Source organism: Cucurbita pepo, chromosome 2, assembly GCF_057944985.1.
Source record: "Cucurbita pepo subsp. pepo isolate OVF chromosome 2, ASM5794498v1, whole genome shotgun sequence".
Taxonomy (NCBI): Eukaryota; Viridiplantae; Streptophyta; class Magnoliopsida; order Cucurbitales; family Cucurbitaceae; genus Cucurbita; species Cucurbita pepo.
The window spans coordinates 3,660,104-3,676,835 of record NC_141799.1 but is presented as its reverse complement, the minus strand read 5'-3'; the positions used below and the strand labels follow the sequence as shown (position 1 = coordinate 3,676,835).

At 37.7% G+C, this 16,732-nt stretch overlaps 2 protein-coding genes and 1 non-coding gene across 3 annotated transcripts; 2 read left to right on the top strand and 1 right to left on the bottom strand.

The window, feature by feature from the left end:
* Window positions 1-605: 605 nt before the first annotated feature.
* On the top strand, window positions 606-4,501 carry LOC111788714 (WD repeat-containing protein 26 homolog). Its single transcript, XM_023669165.2, has 5 exons — window positions 606-966; window positions 1,529-2,356; window positions 2,802-2,903; window positions 3,013-3,642; window positions 4,087-4,501. Exons 2-5 carry the CDS (start codon window positions 1,556-1,558, stop codon window positions 4,351-4,353), a joined length of 1,800 nt encoding a protein of 599 aa, XP_023524933.2. The 5' UTR covers window positions 606-966; window positions 1,529-1,555; the 3' UTR covers window positions 4,354-4,501.
* A 182-nt stretch (window positions 4,502-4,683) lies between these two features.
* TRNAM-CAU (transfer RNA methionine (anticodon CAU)) lies at window positions 4,684-4,755 on the bottom strand. The gene has a single exon. It is a non-coding gene; the product is annotated as a tRNA-Met (tRNA).
* Window positions 4,756-10,293: 5,538 nt separating this feature from the next.
* Window positions 10,294-16,163, top strand: LOC111789430 (NAD(P)-linked oxidoreductase superfamily protein). The gene is made up of 10 exons (XM_023670203.2): window positions 10,294-10,755; window positions 11,652-11,743; window positions 11,838-11,878; window positions 13,025-13,189; window positions 13,276-13,298; window positions 13,395-13,466; window positions 13,832-13,999; window positions 14,425-14,507; window positions 14,585-14,647; window positions 15,550-16,163. Exons 1-10 carry the CDS (start codon window positions 10,539-10,541, stop codon window positions 15,733-15,735), a joined length of 1,110 nt encoding a protein of 369 aa, XP_023525971.1. The 5' UTR covers window positions 10,294-10,538; the 3' UTR covers window positions 15,736-16,163.
* Window positions 16,164-16,732: the final 569 nt, after the last annotated feature.

Below are 16,732 nucleotides of genomic sequence, written 5' to 3'. Positions count from 1 at the left end.
AGAAAGCCAAAAGAGGACAATATCTACTAGTGGTGGATATGGGTCGTTACAAATGGTATCAGAGCCAGATACTGGACGATGTGCCAACCTTCTCGGTCTTCCCCGAAGGGGGTAGACATGACACGATGTGCCAGCGAGGACGTTGGCCTCCGAAGGGAGGTGGATTATGATGTCCCACATTGGTTAGAGAGGAGAACAAAACACCCTTTATAAAGGTGTGAAAACCTTCCCCGGGTAGACACGACGCGATGTGCCAGCGAGGACGCTGGGCCCCGAAGGGGGTGGATTGTGATGTCCTACATTGGTTGGAGAGGAGAACAAAACACCCTTATAGTGAAACCTTCCCCTAGCAGACGTGTTACGTGTTTTAAAGGTTTGAGAGGAAGCCCGAAAGGGAAAGTCAAAAGAGGACAATATCGGCTAGCGGTGGATCGAATTTTTTTTTTATGGTGATTAAATTATTATAAAATTAAAAGTATATAAATTAAATTGTTGGGATAAAATAAATATTTGAAAAAAAAAAAAAAGGGAAAAAGAAAAGTGGATATAGAAGAAGCCCATTAGAAAGGACGGACTGAAGAAGGGAAAAACCAGGCCCAAGCTCCACTCCCATGGCGCCCACGACGCTTCGTCTCGTCTCTCCACATTCTGTGTATGTTTTCATTCTTCCTTCTCACTCACTACATAATAATATAAGAAGCCCTTCCCTCTCTCTGTGAGCTGCTTTCCTCGCTTTCCTCCACGCAAAGCCAAACCATCATCTCTTTTACTTTTCTTTACCAAACCCTCAATTTCCCAATCCGATTCCCTAATCTCCAATTTCCTCCGATTCTTTCTTTTTCTCGCCGGTTTCCGCTTCTGATTTTGCCGTCTACGTGAAGAAACCTCCTCCTTCTTCCTTCCTTTTATTGTTCTTAAGAAATTTCTGGTTTGCTTCGTCTGTGAGATTCTCGCCTTGGACCATCGGTATGTTCTCATTTTTTCGCTTTATTTTGTTTGATTTTTCCGCCGTCGCTGTCGGTAATGTATTTGCGTTGGATTTTTTGTGTTCTATTTGATTGATTGCTTTATGATGTTTCAATGGGATTAGTGTTGCTTTGGTTCGTGATTCATCAGTTTTGGGGTTTGGATTGCGCTGAATCGTGTTTTTCTAAGTTTGATTGTGTTTGCTTTAGTTATACGACGTCGTTTTCTCTCTTTTTAGCCATGTAGTTTACTGCAGATTGCATCTAGAGTTCCTTTAAACTGATGAAAGTTGATCTAACTGGATGATTGAAATGTGTTTAGATTCAGATATGTTGCTATAAGCTGTGGTTTTCGGGGAACGTTGAAAACGTGCTTCGATTTGGAATTATTGACTGTGTGTTCTTGCTTCTCTTGGTACAATTTGATCTATCTGTCTGTTAAATGGGTATCTTTGTAGTTTTATGGTTGTTACTTTGGCTACATTGTCAAGCAATGAGTTCGAATTTATCGAGGGCGTTTTTTTTTTCGGTTTTGAAATTATCTGTTTATCTGTTTATTGTAGTTATATATGGGCTGAGGTGCGCATTTCATGGGAGGTTTAGAGGATGAAGAACCAGCCTCCAAACGCATGAAAGTATCGCTAGAGAAATTGAAGGGACTGTCAAACGGTTTAGCTGCGGTAGAGCGTTTGGGGGGCTCTTCAAGAGACTTGATGGCTCGCCCCCTACAATCCGAAGGGGACAGTGGTGATGTTATTGGTACTAAGGGAGTGATAAGAAGAGTAGAGTTTGTTAGAATAATAGCCAATGCATTGTATTCTCTTGGTTACGAGAAGACTGGTGCTTATCTAGAAGAGGAGTCCGGGATACCCCTATATTCTCCGGCTGTTAACGTCCTTATGCAGCAAATTCGCGACGGGAAGTGGGATGAAAGTGTTGAAACTCTGCAAAAAATTGGTCTACCGGATGAACACGTTGTTCGATCAGCATCTGTTTTGGTATTAGAACAGAAATTCTTTGAGCTTGTTGAAAGGGACAAAGTCACTGAAGCTTTGCAGACACTGAGGACTGAGATTGCTCCATATCACGTTAATGAACACAGAATTCGTGAGCTCTCCTCCTGCTTGGTTGCTCCGTCAATGAGGGCTCAAGTCAATTCATACGGTCAACAAAGTGCTAAGGCCAAGGCTCGCACACAATTGCTGGAGGAATTGCAGAAACTTCTTCCTGCATCTCTTATGATACCGGAAAAAAGGTTGGAATATTTAGTTGAACGCGCCCTTTTGTTACAACGCGATGCTTGCACTTTCCATAACTCCTTAAGCAACGAGATGTCGTTGTATACAGATCATGATTGTGGGAAAAATCAGATTCCTTCTCAAACTTTACAGGTAAGAAACGTTTTTCAGACATTTTCAGTGAGGTTCTTGCATATAGTTGATATATTTTCGACATTCCTTAATTACCTTGTTACGATTTATCTTAGAGGAGAAATCAATGTAATAGTCGATTTATCTTGGAGTAAAATCCTGAACTTCTTCCCGAAACTTTTCAACGCTTGAAAAACCGCGAAGTTCCTTTGTGCAACACTATATAGGTTGAGTTTTCGTGCCAACATTTGAGTTCTAGTTTACAATAATCCTCAGTTGATTCATTCATAAAACTATTTTGGCACAATATCATATTGCTTCAAGCTATAAGCATTTTCAAGTATGGCATCTTATAGGAGGTGTGCTTCAGCCGTTACGGTTGGGGCAACTGTTTTGTTTTCACAACTGCTTGTGGTCGTTTCTTTCTGCTGTTAGCTGAATCTTTTAGTTTTCTCGATCCGAGCAGGTGTTACAAGATCACGACAATGAAGTTTGGTTTCTACAATTTTCTCACGATGGGAAATACTTAGCTTCATCTTCCAGTGACCGATCAGCGATTATATGGGAGGTAATTATAATGATCACTTGAAAAAGTTCTTATATTAAGTTTTTATGCATTTTAAAGTCTCTGTCGCACAAATTAACTTCTGTTCTTTTGCCAATTTTGTTGTTTCTAGGTAGACTTAAAGGGAAGACTTTCTTTGAAGCACAAACTGTTAGGTCACGAGCAACCGATCTCTATGGTCTCGTGGAGTCCTGATGATAGTCAGCTACTCACATGTGGGGTCGAGGAAGCTGTCAGGCGTTGGGATGTCGCTACAGGCGAATGCCTCCATGTTTATGAAAAAGCTGGTCTGGGACTGGTTTCTTGTGGCTGGTTTCCCGATGGAAAGCATATACTCGCAGGCGTTAACGATAAGAGTATCTGCATGTGGGAATTAGACGGGAACGAGTTGGAAGGTTGGAAGGGTCAAAGAACTCTTAAGATATCCGACTTGGAAATAACCAATGATGGGAAGAAGATTATCAGTATCTGTAGAGAGACTGCAATATTGCTGCTCGACAGGGAGTTGCTCATCGATAAATTGATCGAAGAGGATCAAACAATAACGTCTTTTCAATTGTCGAGGGATAATAAGTTCTTACTAGTAAATCTTATGAACCAAGAAATCCATCTGTGGAGTTTGGAAGGTGAGGCCGAGTTAGTTACAACATACACAGGTCACAAGCGCACCCGATTTGTGATTCGGTCCTGTTTTGGAGGGCTCAACCAGGCGTTTATTGCAAGCGGTAGCGAGGACTCACTGGTACAGTTCTTAGTCTGTTGTCCTTTTAACTTTCATTCTATATACTCCGAATTTTCGTTCATTCAAGTTGCTTGATTATAGTCGAGTCACATTAGCTTTTCGTATATATAAAACACAACCCGACCATACATGTCAAGATGTCAAGTTGGATAAAACACGAGCCAGGCTTGTTGGAAACGCATGAGAATCTCGTCGAAAGAAAGTTCTCTTCACCGTTTTCTTCTTCTTGCTTCTCGCTCGATCTGAAGTCCGAAGCAAACTTCTTTCCACGAGATTCTCTAACGTTTCCAACCGAGTTGTTTGTTTGTTTGTTCGTTCATTCATTTGGATTGAAGTCCGTTCTTGTAGGTAGTTTGAGGTCTCTTTTTCGGTATCTTTTTCGGGTTCTTTTTCGGGTTCTCATGGTGTTTATTATGTGTGTCTGTGGATATATATTGTGTGCAGGTATACATATGGCATAGAGGGACAGGGGAGGTAATAGAGGCATTGGAAGGGCACTCAGGGTCAGTGAACTGTGTGAGCTGGAATCCTGCAAATCCACACATGTTGGCATCGGGGAGTGACGACCGTACGATTAGAATATGGGGGTTAAGAGGGGTGGATGTGGTGAAATGCGAGAATAATATCGAACAATACAGCAATAGTAATGGTGGCATCCTCCATTATAGCAATGGCAATGGCAATGGCAATGGCAATGGAGGAACTTGTTGAAGAACAAAATGCTTCCTTTTTTTCTTCACTCACACCCATTTGTAACCCTTTTTATTCTGTAAATACTCTTCCCTTCAGTTGTTTCTTTCTAAGTTGACATTCAATGTCCTTCAATATGCATCATGAAGTCATTCTCTATTTAATAAAATCCCCCTTTTCTAAAGAAAAAAATGTAATGGTTTTGCTTTACTTTGATGAATGATGAGAGAAGAAGACTGAAATAATCAAGTTTCAATCCTGGGACCGGTGGGTGAAATTGATGAGGGAGTCTCGAGAGACTTGTGTGAGGTGTTGTTCTCCTCTACCAAGAATCAACATAGTTCATCATGGTATCAGAGCCAGGTTTCGATCCTGGGACCTATGGGTTATGGGCCCACCACGCTTCCGCTACGCCACTCTGATTTGAACGGTAATACATATATATATATTTAAGTGTGAAACATTATGTAGGTTGAATATTGTATTATATTTTTGTTTTATAAATTATTATTGAATTTATTACGATGTTATATTGAAAAATTGATCTCTTTTAATGTATGAACCTCTTAATTTAATGTCTAACAAGCATGCTCGAGTCACCAACCGGTTAGTCCAAAACAGTGTTTCAAATCCAACCCAACCTAACCCGCATACAACCCTAACTACGATATTTGAATGTCAAATATTCATCTCACTTAATCCAATTAAAAAGAAAACCTCAAAACCCACTTGATAAAAAAAAAAAAAATGAACGCAACGATCTTACTCAAGTCTATAATTATAAATTAAACACTCGACTCCGAAAAAATGCTACCCTATATTACACTTGATTTTATACAAAAATTATAGTGAATGAATAATATGCTGAAGCCCCAAATTGTTATCAAAGTTGTCCTCATATTAGAAAAAGGCATACATTCAAAGCCAAAAAGACAATCTTTCTATTTAAACAATTCTCACCCAAATAATCTTTGATATCTCTCTTTCTCACAAAAGATAAAAGAAAATAATAATAAATGTAAAAAATAATAATAAAAGGAAGAGGAATATTTCCTTGTGTGACAACGTAAAAGGAAAGAATATACTTTATGATGAGACCTATCCCTCATAACGTGTCATGATTTTAGGTAGTTTTTTCAGTTCCGGCAGAGTTAGATGTGTAGTATTTCCCTACACACAGCCCACACACGCGCACATGAATCTATTAGGCGGGCTCATGTACCAACTGGGTCTCGCTTTTCGGGCTAGCACTCGCTATATTCGACACCATAAAGGCAAAGAGTCCGCATAATATCATAGCAGACATAAATGTCGTAAGGTACATGTCTGTACCAATCATAACGAGCAAGTATCTAGATGCATATAATACTAACAAAATGTCTGAGGTTCCCATAGCTTAAAACCATGACATGAATTTATGATGCAAGTCAAACATCCATTCATTTATAACATAATGAGTGTATGAAATCATGCATACATGATTTCTGTCTTCATACCTAACATAGCATAACATGACGCAGATTTATGCATCATAGATTATGAACATCATAACATGATTCTAGAACATTGCATAGGTACACTATAACATAGCTTGTAAACACGACATAACATAATGTAGCATGACATAGCATAGTACACGGTAGCAGAACACAATATAACAATAAATAATTATGACACGTGTAGGGGCCACAAGGCGAACATCATCATACATCATATAATTCATTCAACTAATCAAACAGTAGAGCCACTTACCTGGTTGGCCTTAGCCGAGTCACTAAATATTTCTAGAACTGGCCCGAATCTACTCCTCAACGTCTGATCCAACCTATGTGGGCCTATGACACTGAATCAGGGCATACCTCAAATGTTCCTGAAAATGTCAAAAAAAAAAAAAAAAAAGCTCGAGAACGGTCCAAAACGTTAGATAAATGTCACGAGACTTCAAATAGGTCCAAGCCAAACTAAATACGCTAAATTAGCCGAGTCACAACCATCAGAGCTAAATTGAGCCGAAGTCAAGGGAGGGCAAGGTTCACGCTATCTGGTTAGGTCGAGTATGCGGACCAGTTATAAGTCAGGAGCGCACGGGGTTGGAAAGTCGAGTCGATGGAAGACTGTGGGCTGGAGTACCGACTACTAGGTCGAATCTTAGGGTGGGCTAGATGTTGAGACATTTGGGTCGTGGATAAAGTCGAGTAGAGGTACGTGGTCGTTATGCTCCTTATAGTTCTCGAAACTCATCGAAAAATCCTTATAGAAAACTACCCATCACACATGGAAGATAAAAAAAATATAAAATAATAATCCAACGTGTAAAATGAGACACACGTGCGAGTAGGAGTTGGGAGTGTGCATGGACTACCTACTCCACGTGTTGAATTGTGTAATCCAACCTCCCTCCATATGCATTCCCCAAAACCAATAGAAGCCACCCAAATCCAATTCTCTCCCAAATAAAAAATAAAAAATAAAAAATAAAAAGTAATAAAAATTAAATTAAAATTAAAATATTTTATTTTCTGCCACTCACAAAAGCTCTCAAGAATCTGCCCTAATACATAAAGATCTGTCCCCTCCCAACAAAAAAAACCCTATAAATACCTCTTCCCCTTCCTCCCTTCTTCCTCACACATCTCTTTGAATTGTCTCTACTTTTGTCTCTTCTCCCTTCCAAAATGGTGGTTGTTTCCTTGCAAATCGACCGTTTCCTAACCCGCTTCGTTTCCCACGGTGACGTGGCTCGGTGTCGCGTGTATCTGGAGAATGGTGGCGATGACGATGATGACGATGATAGGGTCGACGTTGCGCCCGCCGCGTAATTATACGTACTTGCATTATCAGAGGACGAGGATTTGGGTTCGGTTTCGGGGATTATATATTAGGGTTTAGGGTTACGAAGGAAAGAAAATACGAGTTTAAGTCTACTATTGAGTGTATGTCTAACTCTGTCTTTTTTTTTTTTTAGGGTTTTTTACCCTTTTGTTTATCTATTATACTTCTTTGAAGTAGTTTACTATATATAATAACAAGAAGAAAAAACGAGGAAAATTACATTAGGTAGGACTCGATCCATCAACTTTCTAGTATCCTCTCTATCGATCTCGGGTTTGAGATTTTTTTACAAAAAAATCTAATACTACAATGATTTTAACGATTTACGAAGTTTTTATCTCGTAAAACTTGTCCCGATCGAAAAACTTCCTTTACTAGCTTGTTCTTTACTTGCAGTAATTTCAAAACTTCCATAATTCACTATATATTTCTCTTACTTGAAGTGGTAAAAAAAAAAATTATTTTATCTCTCTTGTTTGAGGTAGTTTAAATTTTTCAAAAAATTTCTAGTACTAAACTTACAGGCCTGGTGGTCGGAATCCGAAAAAAGAGTTATAAACGAGAAACTACAAAAAAAAAAAAAAAAAAAAAAAAAAAAAAAATTCCTTCGTTTAGACTTATTTTGGTTAAAGGATAAACGTTTCTTTGTCTTTTTTCAATGTATTTAGTGACTTGAGCCCGCTTGAATCACATGTAGACAAATTGTAGCAAAGGGCAATAACGTAAATTGCACGATGCAGCGGAAAATAAAGGTATGTATGTTTCCGGACAAACCCGTATCTAAAACTTCCTTTACTGCCTCTTTTTTTACTTCAAGGGTTCTTTCTTTTACTTCAAGTGATTTTCCTGCAGTAATTTCAAGACTACCATAATTCACTCTATGTTTCTCTTACTTGGAGCAGTTAAAAACTTCCCATATTAACTGTGTTTATTTGGATCAGTAAAAAACTTCCCATGTTAACTGTGTTTATCTGTTGCTAGAAGCAGTAAGTGGTAAAAAAATTAAACAGTAAAAAAGAAAATAAAAAACAGTAACTAAAAGTCTCCTCTTTTTTATCTTCTTCTTCTATAATTTGTTGGAGAGAATTTTTAAAAAAATTAAATTTTAAAACCATAATAATAATAATAATAATAATAATCAAACATGTAGGGCTTAGGTTAGGGTTTGCATGCATTGCTTTAGGGAAAAATCTTAATTAATCAATTTTATATTTTGCTGACTTAAAAAGTCACACCAAATCTATCATCAATGATTAGCTAATAATTAATTATTGATTACTTAAATAATATATATATATATATATATATATGAAATTAATGAATATATAAAAACATTGGAATGTCTTTTTTAGATGAAACCCTAAATTTAAACATACGTATCACCGGTCCAAATCCGCTATTGAAAATAAGTCTAATGTGTCGGAAATGAGATGAAATGGTCGGTATAGCTCAGTTGGTAGAGTAGAAGACTGAAAATTCTCGTGTCATCGGTTCAAATCTGGTATAGAAATAGTCTAATGTGTCGGAAATGAAATGAAATGGTCGGTATAGCTCAGTTGGTAGAGTAGAGGATTGAAAATTCTCGTGTCACCGGTTCAAATCTGGTATGGAAATAAGTCTAATGTGTTGAAAATGGTCGGGATAGCTCAGTTGGTAGAGCAGAGAACTGAAAATCTTCGATGAACAAATTCTCATGTCGAACTAAAAGAGGACTTGAATAGTAAGGAATTAGAGCTCTATAAGGTTAATATAGCTAGATAGAACAATGAAGAACAACCTTATTAAGTTGAGTAGATTCTGTTCGGAGAGATATATCTTTGTTTGACGGGAGGATGGATGTTAAAAGGGGCCATAGAGAACCACACACGAGGTATATATTCCACAGTGTGGTCCGACGTTGTGCCCTATATGGGTGCTAGATTCGATTCTGACCTCGTAGAGCTGGTGCTATTGTTGCCTGCGCGTAGGGCCGTCCCCCACTCCCGTCCCGGGGCGCTAAGGAACTTTTATTTTTGGAACAGACGACAGTGTTTTGCTGATGCCTCAAATCAAGCTTTTGTTGCGAAATGCTATGTTTTCTCCCCCATTGCTAGTAGGTTGATGGGTCGCACGCCCGACACACATATTTTGGCCTTGTGTGTCCATAACTCAAAATAGGTGACCTAACAACCGCCGCCCGACTAAAGATACTAATAGTCACCAGATTCATATGGGCTACTGCGTCCCTAGCCTTGGATAAGAACTAGTTCTTGTTGCTGATTACAACATGTGAATGAATGACTGTTCAAAGATTTGTTCGATACTTTTGAACTTTTAAAATTATTTTAAGTGTATAATAAATCTCTAAAAATTTTAATTTTTCTTATAATAAATCATTAAATTGCTAATTTTATATATAATATTTTGTTTTAACTATTAAAAAAAATTAAAATTTCAAACTTACATAATTGTCTTTGTACGTGAAAAATTGTTAATTTTTTGTCACATGTTTTTTTTTAATATAAGAAAAGAAAATGCGTATAGATTACGTATACATGTCAAAATTAAAAACAATATTAAAATATTTTATAAATTAAAAAAACAATATTAAATATAAAAACCAAACTTAATCTTGTCTTGCTTTGTAACATGATATCTACCCAACAAAAAATACAAAAAAATAAAAAAAATAAATTTATATCTATTTAGTCTTAAAATTTTAAAAATATTTAATAAATTTTAATGTTAAATAATTAATAAATTTAAATTTTATGGGTAATGATCCCATAATATCAATAAAAAAAATATTAAATTATAAATAAAATTTATAATTTATATCTATTTAACCGCTAAAATTTAATAATTTTTTTACTTTGACTTGGTAGCTAATAAACTTTTGAAATATTTATTTTTAATTTAATATTTTCCATTCATGATTTTTAAAATTTTATTTAAATAAAATATTAAGTTTAGAAAATTTATTTGTAAATTATTAATTTAATTTATTTTATATATATATATATATATATATAAAAGCAAAATTGGGGTCGAAACAGGGAACGGGGCACGGGCAGCGCAGGTCCGTAGATGAACACCTCCCCTGAACCTATCTAAAATTAGTTCTTCTTGTTTTTAATTTTTTTTTTTCCACGGCCACGTCTTAAGGTTTCAAATGCCGATTTCAACCACGAATTACGTGTTTTTAATATAAATCTCGTGTTCTAGTACGAGATCAAATGATTTTGGGCCAACCATTTCCCTATATGGAAATGAAAAATCAAGCCCACATTTCTTCTGTGATTCGAGTTTCCGTCGAATTCTGAGTTACTTCCGCCATTAATCGGTTCTTCCATAGCTTCGATTAGGCTCTGTTTGAACTTCGCGTTGCCGTAGCCATGGCGGTGCAGTTAAGTTACGCCTGTTTTTCATTTTTGCCGATGAATCGCAGTAGAATTTACAGACCGAGAGCTGTGGCTTCTGAGGATTATGGCACATTGACATCACAGGAAGAGAAGGTGAAATTGGGCGGTTCTGAACTGAAGGTTACTAGGCTGGGAATTGGAGCTTGGTCTTGGGGAGACAACAGCTACTGGAATAACTTTGAATGGGATGGTAATTTTCTGAAACTACACTCTAATTATAACCAAAAATTTGAATATGTTGAAACGCTTTTGAGATTGATTGTTAATTTCTTGGCTGAATAATGGTAGCTAGTTGTTTGATGAATTTGAGTTGGATTAGTTCTCTGTTTTCTGTTGGTTTTTTTAGATACTCAAATGATGATTATATGAACACTTGATCTGCTTGTTTCCTAAAATTTGTTGGATTAGTTCTCTGTTCTATGGTGTATTTGTTAAATTTTCTTGTGAAAACAATTAGCAAATTGGTTTTGAGCTTATAGAACAGCTCACGTTACCCTTTCGGTTTTGAACAATTAGTAGATATTATCCTCTTTGGGTTTTTCCTTTCGAGCTTCCGCTCACGCGTATGCTAGGGAGAGGTTTCCACACCTTTATAAAGAATGTTTCGTTCTCCTCCCCAACCAATTTGGATCTCACAATCCACCCCTCATTCAGGGCAGCGTTCTCGCTGGCACGGTTCCCTTCTCCAATTGATGTGGGAAACCCCAATCCACTCCTTTTAGGGCCCAACGTCCTTGCTAGCACACCGTTTCGTGTCAACTTTCTTATTATTACATTGTCCGGTGTCTGGCTCTGATACCATTTGTTACAACTCAAGCCCGTTGCTAGCAAATTGGTTTTAAGCTCTTGTATGGTGATAAACCTTATAGAACAGCTCATGGGGGATAAAGTTCTTCCTAGTGATCTGAACAGCTATTCCAAGAAATCTCTGTAAAGTCTTCAGATCAGTATGGAACAGCTCGTTAGTAGTTTATTTCCTCCTGATTTTGATTTTGGACATTGGTAACTAATGTTTTGATTGACTTAATGGTTTCAATAGTGGTAGAGTATGAACATGTTTGATGTCTCTTGTTTGGGGTGATTCAGATAGGATGATGAAGGCTGCTAAGGCTGCGTTTGATGCCGGGGTTGACCGTGGCATTACCTTTGTCGATACCGCTGAAGTTTATGGCTCATCGGTGGGATATAAGATTGAATTATGTTCACTTCTTGTCTTTATGTTCCATGAAAGATCTTAGCTAATTGAAGTGTAATGATCTTATTCTTTGGCAGTTCGCGTTAGGTGCTATAAGTTCAGAAACTCTTCTAGGAAGGTATATTTGGATACTGATTTAATGGCTTTGAAACAACCACTTGCTATGTGCCTGTAAAAGTTTCTAGCCATATGGAATTGTATTCGGAAAAAGGCAGGAAATGCCGATTAGAAGCTACCCCGGTTTATGTCCTAGCCTCGGCCTTCAAGAGGACCTTACTCTTCTCACTGATGACTTCTCTAAATGAAATGTAACCGCCCAAAGTCTACCGCTAGCAGATATTATCCTCTTTAGACTTTCCCTTCGGGCTTCCCCTCAAGGTTTTTAAAACGTGCCTGCTAGGGAGAGGTTTCCACATCTTTATAAAGAATGCTTAATTCTCCTCCCTAACCGATGTGATATCTCACAATCCACTCCCTTAGGGGTCAGCGTTCTCGCTGGCACTGTTCCGTTCTCCAATCGATGTGGGACACCCTAATCCACCTCCCTTCAGAGCCCAATGTCTTTGTTGGCACACAGTTTGGTGTCTACCTCCCTTCAGGGCTCAGCCTCCTTGCTGACACATTGCCCAGTGTCTGACTCTAATACCATTTGTAACAGCCCAAGCCCATCGCTAGCAGATCTTGTCCTCTTTGATCTTTCCCTTTCGGGCTTCCTCCCAAGGTTTTTAAAACGTGTCTGTTAGGGAGAGGTTTTCACACATTTATAAAGAATGTTTCGTTCTCCTCCCCCAACCAATATGAGATCTCACAGTCCACCCCCCTTTGGGGCCAGCGTTTTCGCTGGCACGGTTCCCTTCTCCAATCGATGTGGGACCCCCTAATCCACCCCCCTTCGAGGTCCAACGTCCTTGCTGGCACACCGTCTCGTGTCTACCTCCCTTCGGGGCTCAGCTTCCTTATTGGCACATCGCCCGGTGTCTGGCTCTAATACCATTTGTAACAGTCCACCTCTGTTAGGGAGAGGTTTCCACACCTTTATAAAGAATGATTGTTCTCCTCCCCAACCGATGCAGGATCTCACAATCTACCCCCTTCGAGACCCAGCGAGATCTCACATGAAACCTCTCCCTTACACCTATTACTTTCCTTGAAATGAAACTACATTTTCTCTCCTCTTAACTCCCCTGTGATTTCCCCTTTTTACCCCTCCCCATTACGACTACACTTATAGATGTCCTTCTAAGACTTCCCAACGTTGCTGCAGATTTATTAAAGAAAGGAAGAAGAAGGATCCAGAAGTTGACATTGCAGTCGCTACGAAATTTGCAGCTTTGCCATGGAGGTTTGGTCGTCAAAGTGTCATAAGCGCCCTTAAAAGTTCCCTCTCTCGTCTTGGTCTCGAATCAGTCGATCTGTATCAACTCCATTGGTCTGTACTTGTTGACTCTTCTAATGGCCTTCTTTTACTAGTAGCTTTGACTAGATAGTTCCTAACTCATTGATTTTGGTTTGCAGGCCTGGAATATGGGGAAATGAAGGTTCTTCACATCTAAACCTTGAAGTTCCTGAACATTTGACTCCATAAACTTATTCAGATTAATAAGAAGCTCAGTTCATTAAAACTTCTTTTTCAGGGTATATTGATGGTCTTGGAGATGCTGTTGAGCAGGGACTTGTGAAAGCGGTTGGCGTCTCGAATTACAGCGGTATCTTCTCGCTCTGTCTTTTCAATAACTAATAAGAAGCTCGGTCAACCTTGCTGTAAAACTCGTCTGTGTGTGAGAAATAGAGAGAGAGCTGTTCTTTTTTTAATGACCCTAGATTTTTACTTACCTAAAGTCGCTACCGTATACCTAACGTAACCGTTTTATGTGGAAATAATCATTTGAAACATAGTCCATGGGAATGTTTTATGAATATGTTTCAAGTGATTGTTTTCGCATAAGACGGTTACTTTATGTATACGGTACGACTTTAGGTTAGTAAAAATTTAGGGTTGTTATACTTTTTCTGTGGTTTTTCTTCTGTTTTATGCTTGAAATTGAACACTCGGTACGGTTTCACTATTCAGAGAAACGACTTCGAGATGCCCACGAGAAGCTTAAGAAAAGAGGTATTCCATTAGCTTCAAACCAGGTGAATTATAGCCTCATATACAGATTACCAGAAGAGAACGGTGTGAAGGCTACCTGCGACGAACTTGGAATCACCTTAATTGCTTATTCACCTATTGCTCAAGGTAAGTCCATCCACGTTGTTTCGGATATCGTATTATTTTTGCTTTGAGCTGACTTTAATGCATCGAGCATATAGGAAAGGATCTTCCATGTTGCATATAGTTTTCTTTATGAATTTTCAGTTCTAGGATGTGAGATCCCACATCGATTGGAGAGGGTAGCGAATGTCAGCGAGGACGCTGAGCCTCAAAGAGAGGTGGATTGTGAGATCCCACGTTGGTTGGAGAGGGGAACAAAGCATTCTTTATAAGGGTGTGGAAACCTCTCCCTAACAGACGCGTTTTAAAAACCTTGAGGGGAAGCTCGGAAGGGAAAGCCTAAAGAGAACAATATTTGTTAGTGGTGGGCTTGAATTAAATGACTGTTGTGTTTGTTTATTCCATCTTCCTTCTCTAAGATTGATACTCTCAACGGCAAATTTATGTAGGCGTTCTAACGGGGAAGTACAGTCCCGAAAATCCTCCAACTGGCCCTCGAGGTCGAATCTACACTCCAGAGTTCTTAACAAAGGTCGAGATTCTCGAAAGTTCGAACAAATCCATAACATAATATGTCACTCTATTCTAAAGCATGTGTTTATTATGCAGCTCCAACCCCTATTGAACCGAATACGCGCCATAGGAGAGAACTACAACAAAACTCCCACACAGGTTAGTTCCTTTCCTTTCCTTTCTGAGTTAAGTTTTAAAAGTTCATTTGAACATTAGTTTGAGATTAGGTCGGGGTCGGGGCATTGATGGTTGTTATCTCTTCTTTGTCGTCTATGCCTCTTAATTTGACGTTGAAATATGCCGAACTTGCTCGTTTGAAGCTCATAACTCTGTGCATATAGGTCGTTCTGCTGTAAAGTTCTGAGCTTCATAACGGGCAATCTCGGGAAAGATACTTTTTTGGTCCTTGAGTTTTGAGTATAATTTTCATATAGTCCCAAGACTTTAAAATTTTTAACTTTTTATCCTTGAGTTTCGAGTTTAGTTTCCATTTTATCCTTATACTTCAAATATTTATACATTTAATTAACATAAAGTTTAACACTACTCACTAAAAGTGAACATTAATAGAGAAAACGGGATACGAAGGGTAAAATGTAACCTTTTGAAATCTAGAAAACAAATGAAAATTAAACTTGAAACTCAAGAATAAAAGGTAACGTTTTGAAACTTATAGACCGACTCGAGAATTCTTCATTTGTGTGTCAAATTGTGGTGACTCGCATTCTTTATGGCACGACTTGAAAGTAGTGAGGTAATGAAGTTATGGGGTGGGAACATATCTTCATTTTAGTTGATTTCTTCCTCTTGAGTCGGTCTATAGCTAACTCTATGTATGGATATCATTCTCGATACGACTTGAAAGTTGTAAGAAAAATGAAGTTATGGGGTGAGAACGTATCTTCACTTTAGTTGATTTCTTCTTCTCGAGTCGGTCTATAGCTAACTCTACATATCGATATCATTCTCGTCGTTTTCTTCATTTATCTGTCATCTCGGTCTTGTCTTTTATATTAGAGTAGGGGACATTTAGTGAAAATGGAAACGTTCTTTCTCATCAGGTGGTGTTGAATTGGTTAATAGCACAAGAAAACGTCGTGCCGATCCCGGGAGCCAAAAATGCAGAACAAGCTATTGAATTTGCAGGTGCATTGGGTTGGAGAATCTCCAATGAAGAAAATGATGAACTTCGCTCCTTGGCTTCAGAAATCAAACCTGTTATTGGTTTTCCTGTTGAAAAGCTCTAAATTATTGATCAATAGATATGAAAATATGTATTAGAGCTTAATTTCTCTTTTTTTATTTATATAATTTTTTTTTAAGGTTAAATTACAAGTTTACCCTTAGAACGCCAATGGGTATTGGTTTGGCCATGTGTATTGCAGAATGTTCAGTCTAGCATATCTCGAGAGGATCTATTAATCTGGTGTTCAAATCGATCTAGTCAACTTTTTGTAGCTCGTGAGTGTTAAATTATTAAACCTCACAAAGTAGAAGTGTTTCAAGTAGACACGGTTTGGAGGGAATAGACCAAAGTATTCACTATCTCATAGTAGCAACATGCAATAGGTTGGTCCCTAGGGACCGTCTTCACACCTAGAATTCATTTATTTCAACAGATTGATTACTTCGTTTGTCTTATCTAATGTCATAATCATTTGTTCTTTGAATAACATTTCCGTCTCGCAATTTGGAATAATGTGTTTTATCGAGAAAGCTCTAGTTGTCGTATTTTCTTCCCAAGGCTTTGAGTTCACATGGGTTCGTCGAGCAAGTAAAACGAGTTATCATGCTTGCTTGGTGTGTGCTCGTTTAACATATTTGGAGGAGCATATTCTTCAACTCCATGAGCCCGACTAATCGATCTTTCTAATTTATCCTTTTTAGGCATTTTTTTATTATTATATTCCGTTAAGTCGAGCTGTGGGGCCCACTTTTTAGAATGATTATAACCTTTACAAATAATAATAATAATAATAATAATAATAATAATAATAATAATAACCCGACAAATAGAAAATAATAACCACATATTTCCCTTTCTAAAAAGAAAAATACAATGAAAACAAACCAACAAAAAAAAATTAAAATGATATTTTGACGTAAAAAAAAAAAAAATTATCCAATTGGCTAAAAATCAGCAGATGAGTTGTTCATTCTCTCTCCATCTCATCATTGAAAAATAAAATAAAATAAAATTATTTATTTATTTATTTATTTATATAAATTTAAATAAATAAAAAA

Excerpts from the sequence above, each read along its gene's own strand:
- LOC111789430 (XM_023670203.2), top strand. The coding sequence starts at position 10,539 with ATGGCGGTGCAGTTAAGTTACGCCTGTTTTTCATTTTTGCCGATGAAT. Across the intron at positions 10,756-11,651 it reads GAATAACTTTGAATGGGATG|ATAGGATGATGAAGGCTGCT; the intron begins GTAATTTTCTGA and ends GGGGTGATTCAG. Across the intron at positions 14,508-14,584 it reads CTCCAGAGTTCTTAACAAAG|CTCCAACCCCTATTGAACCG; the intron begins GTCGAGATTCTC and ends TTTATTATGCAG.
- LOC111788714 (XM_023669165.2), top strand. The coding sequence starts at position 1,556 with ATGGGAGGTTTAGAGGATGAAGAACCAGCCTCCAAACGCATGAAAGTA. Across the intron at positions 2,357-2,801 it reads TTCCTTCTCAAACTTTACAG|GTGTTACAAGATCACGACAA; the intron begins GTAAGAAACGTT and ends CGATCCGAGCAG. Across the intron at positions 3,643-4,086 it reads GCGGTAGCGAGGACTCACTG|GTATACATATGGCATAGAGG; the intron begins GTACAGTTCTTA and ends TATTGTGTGCAG.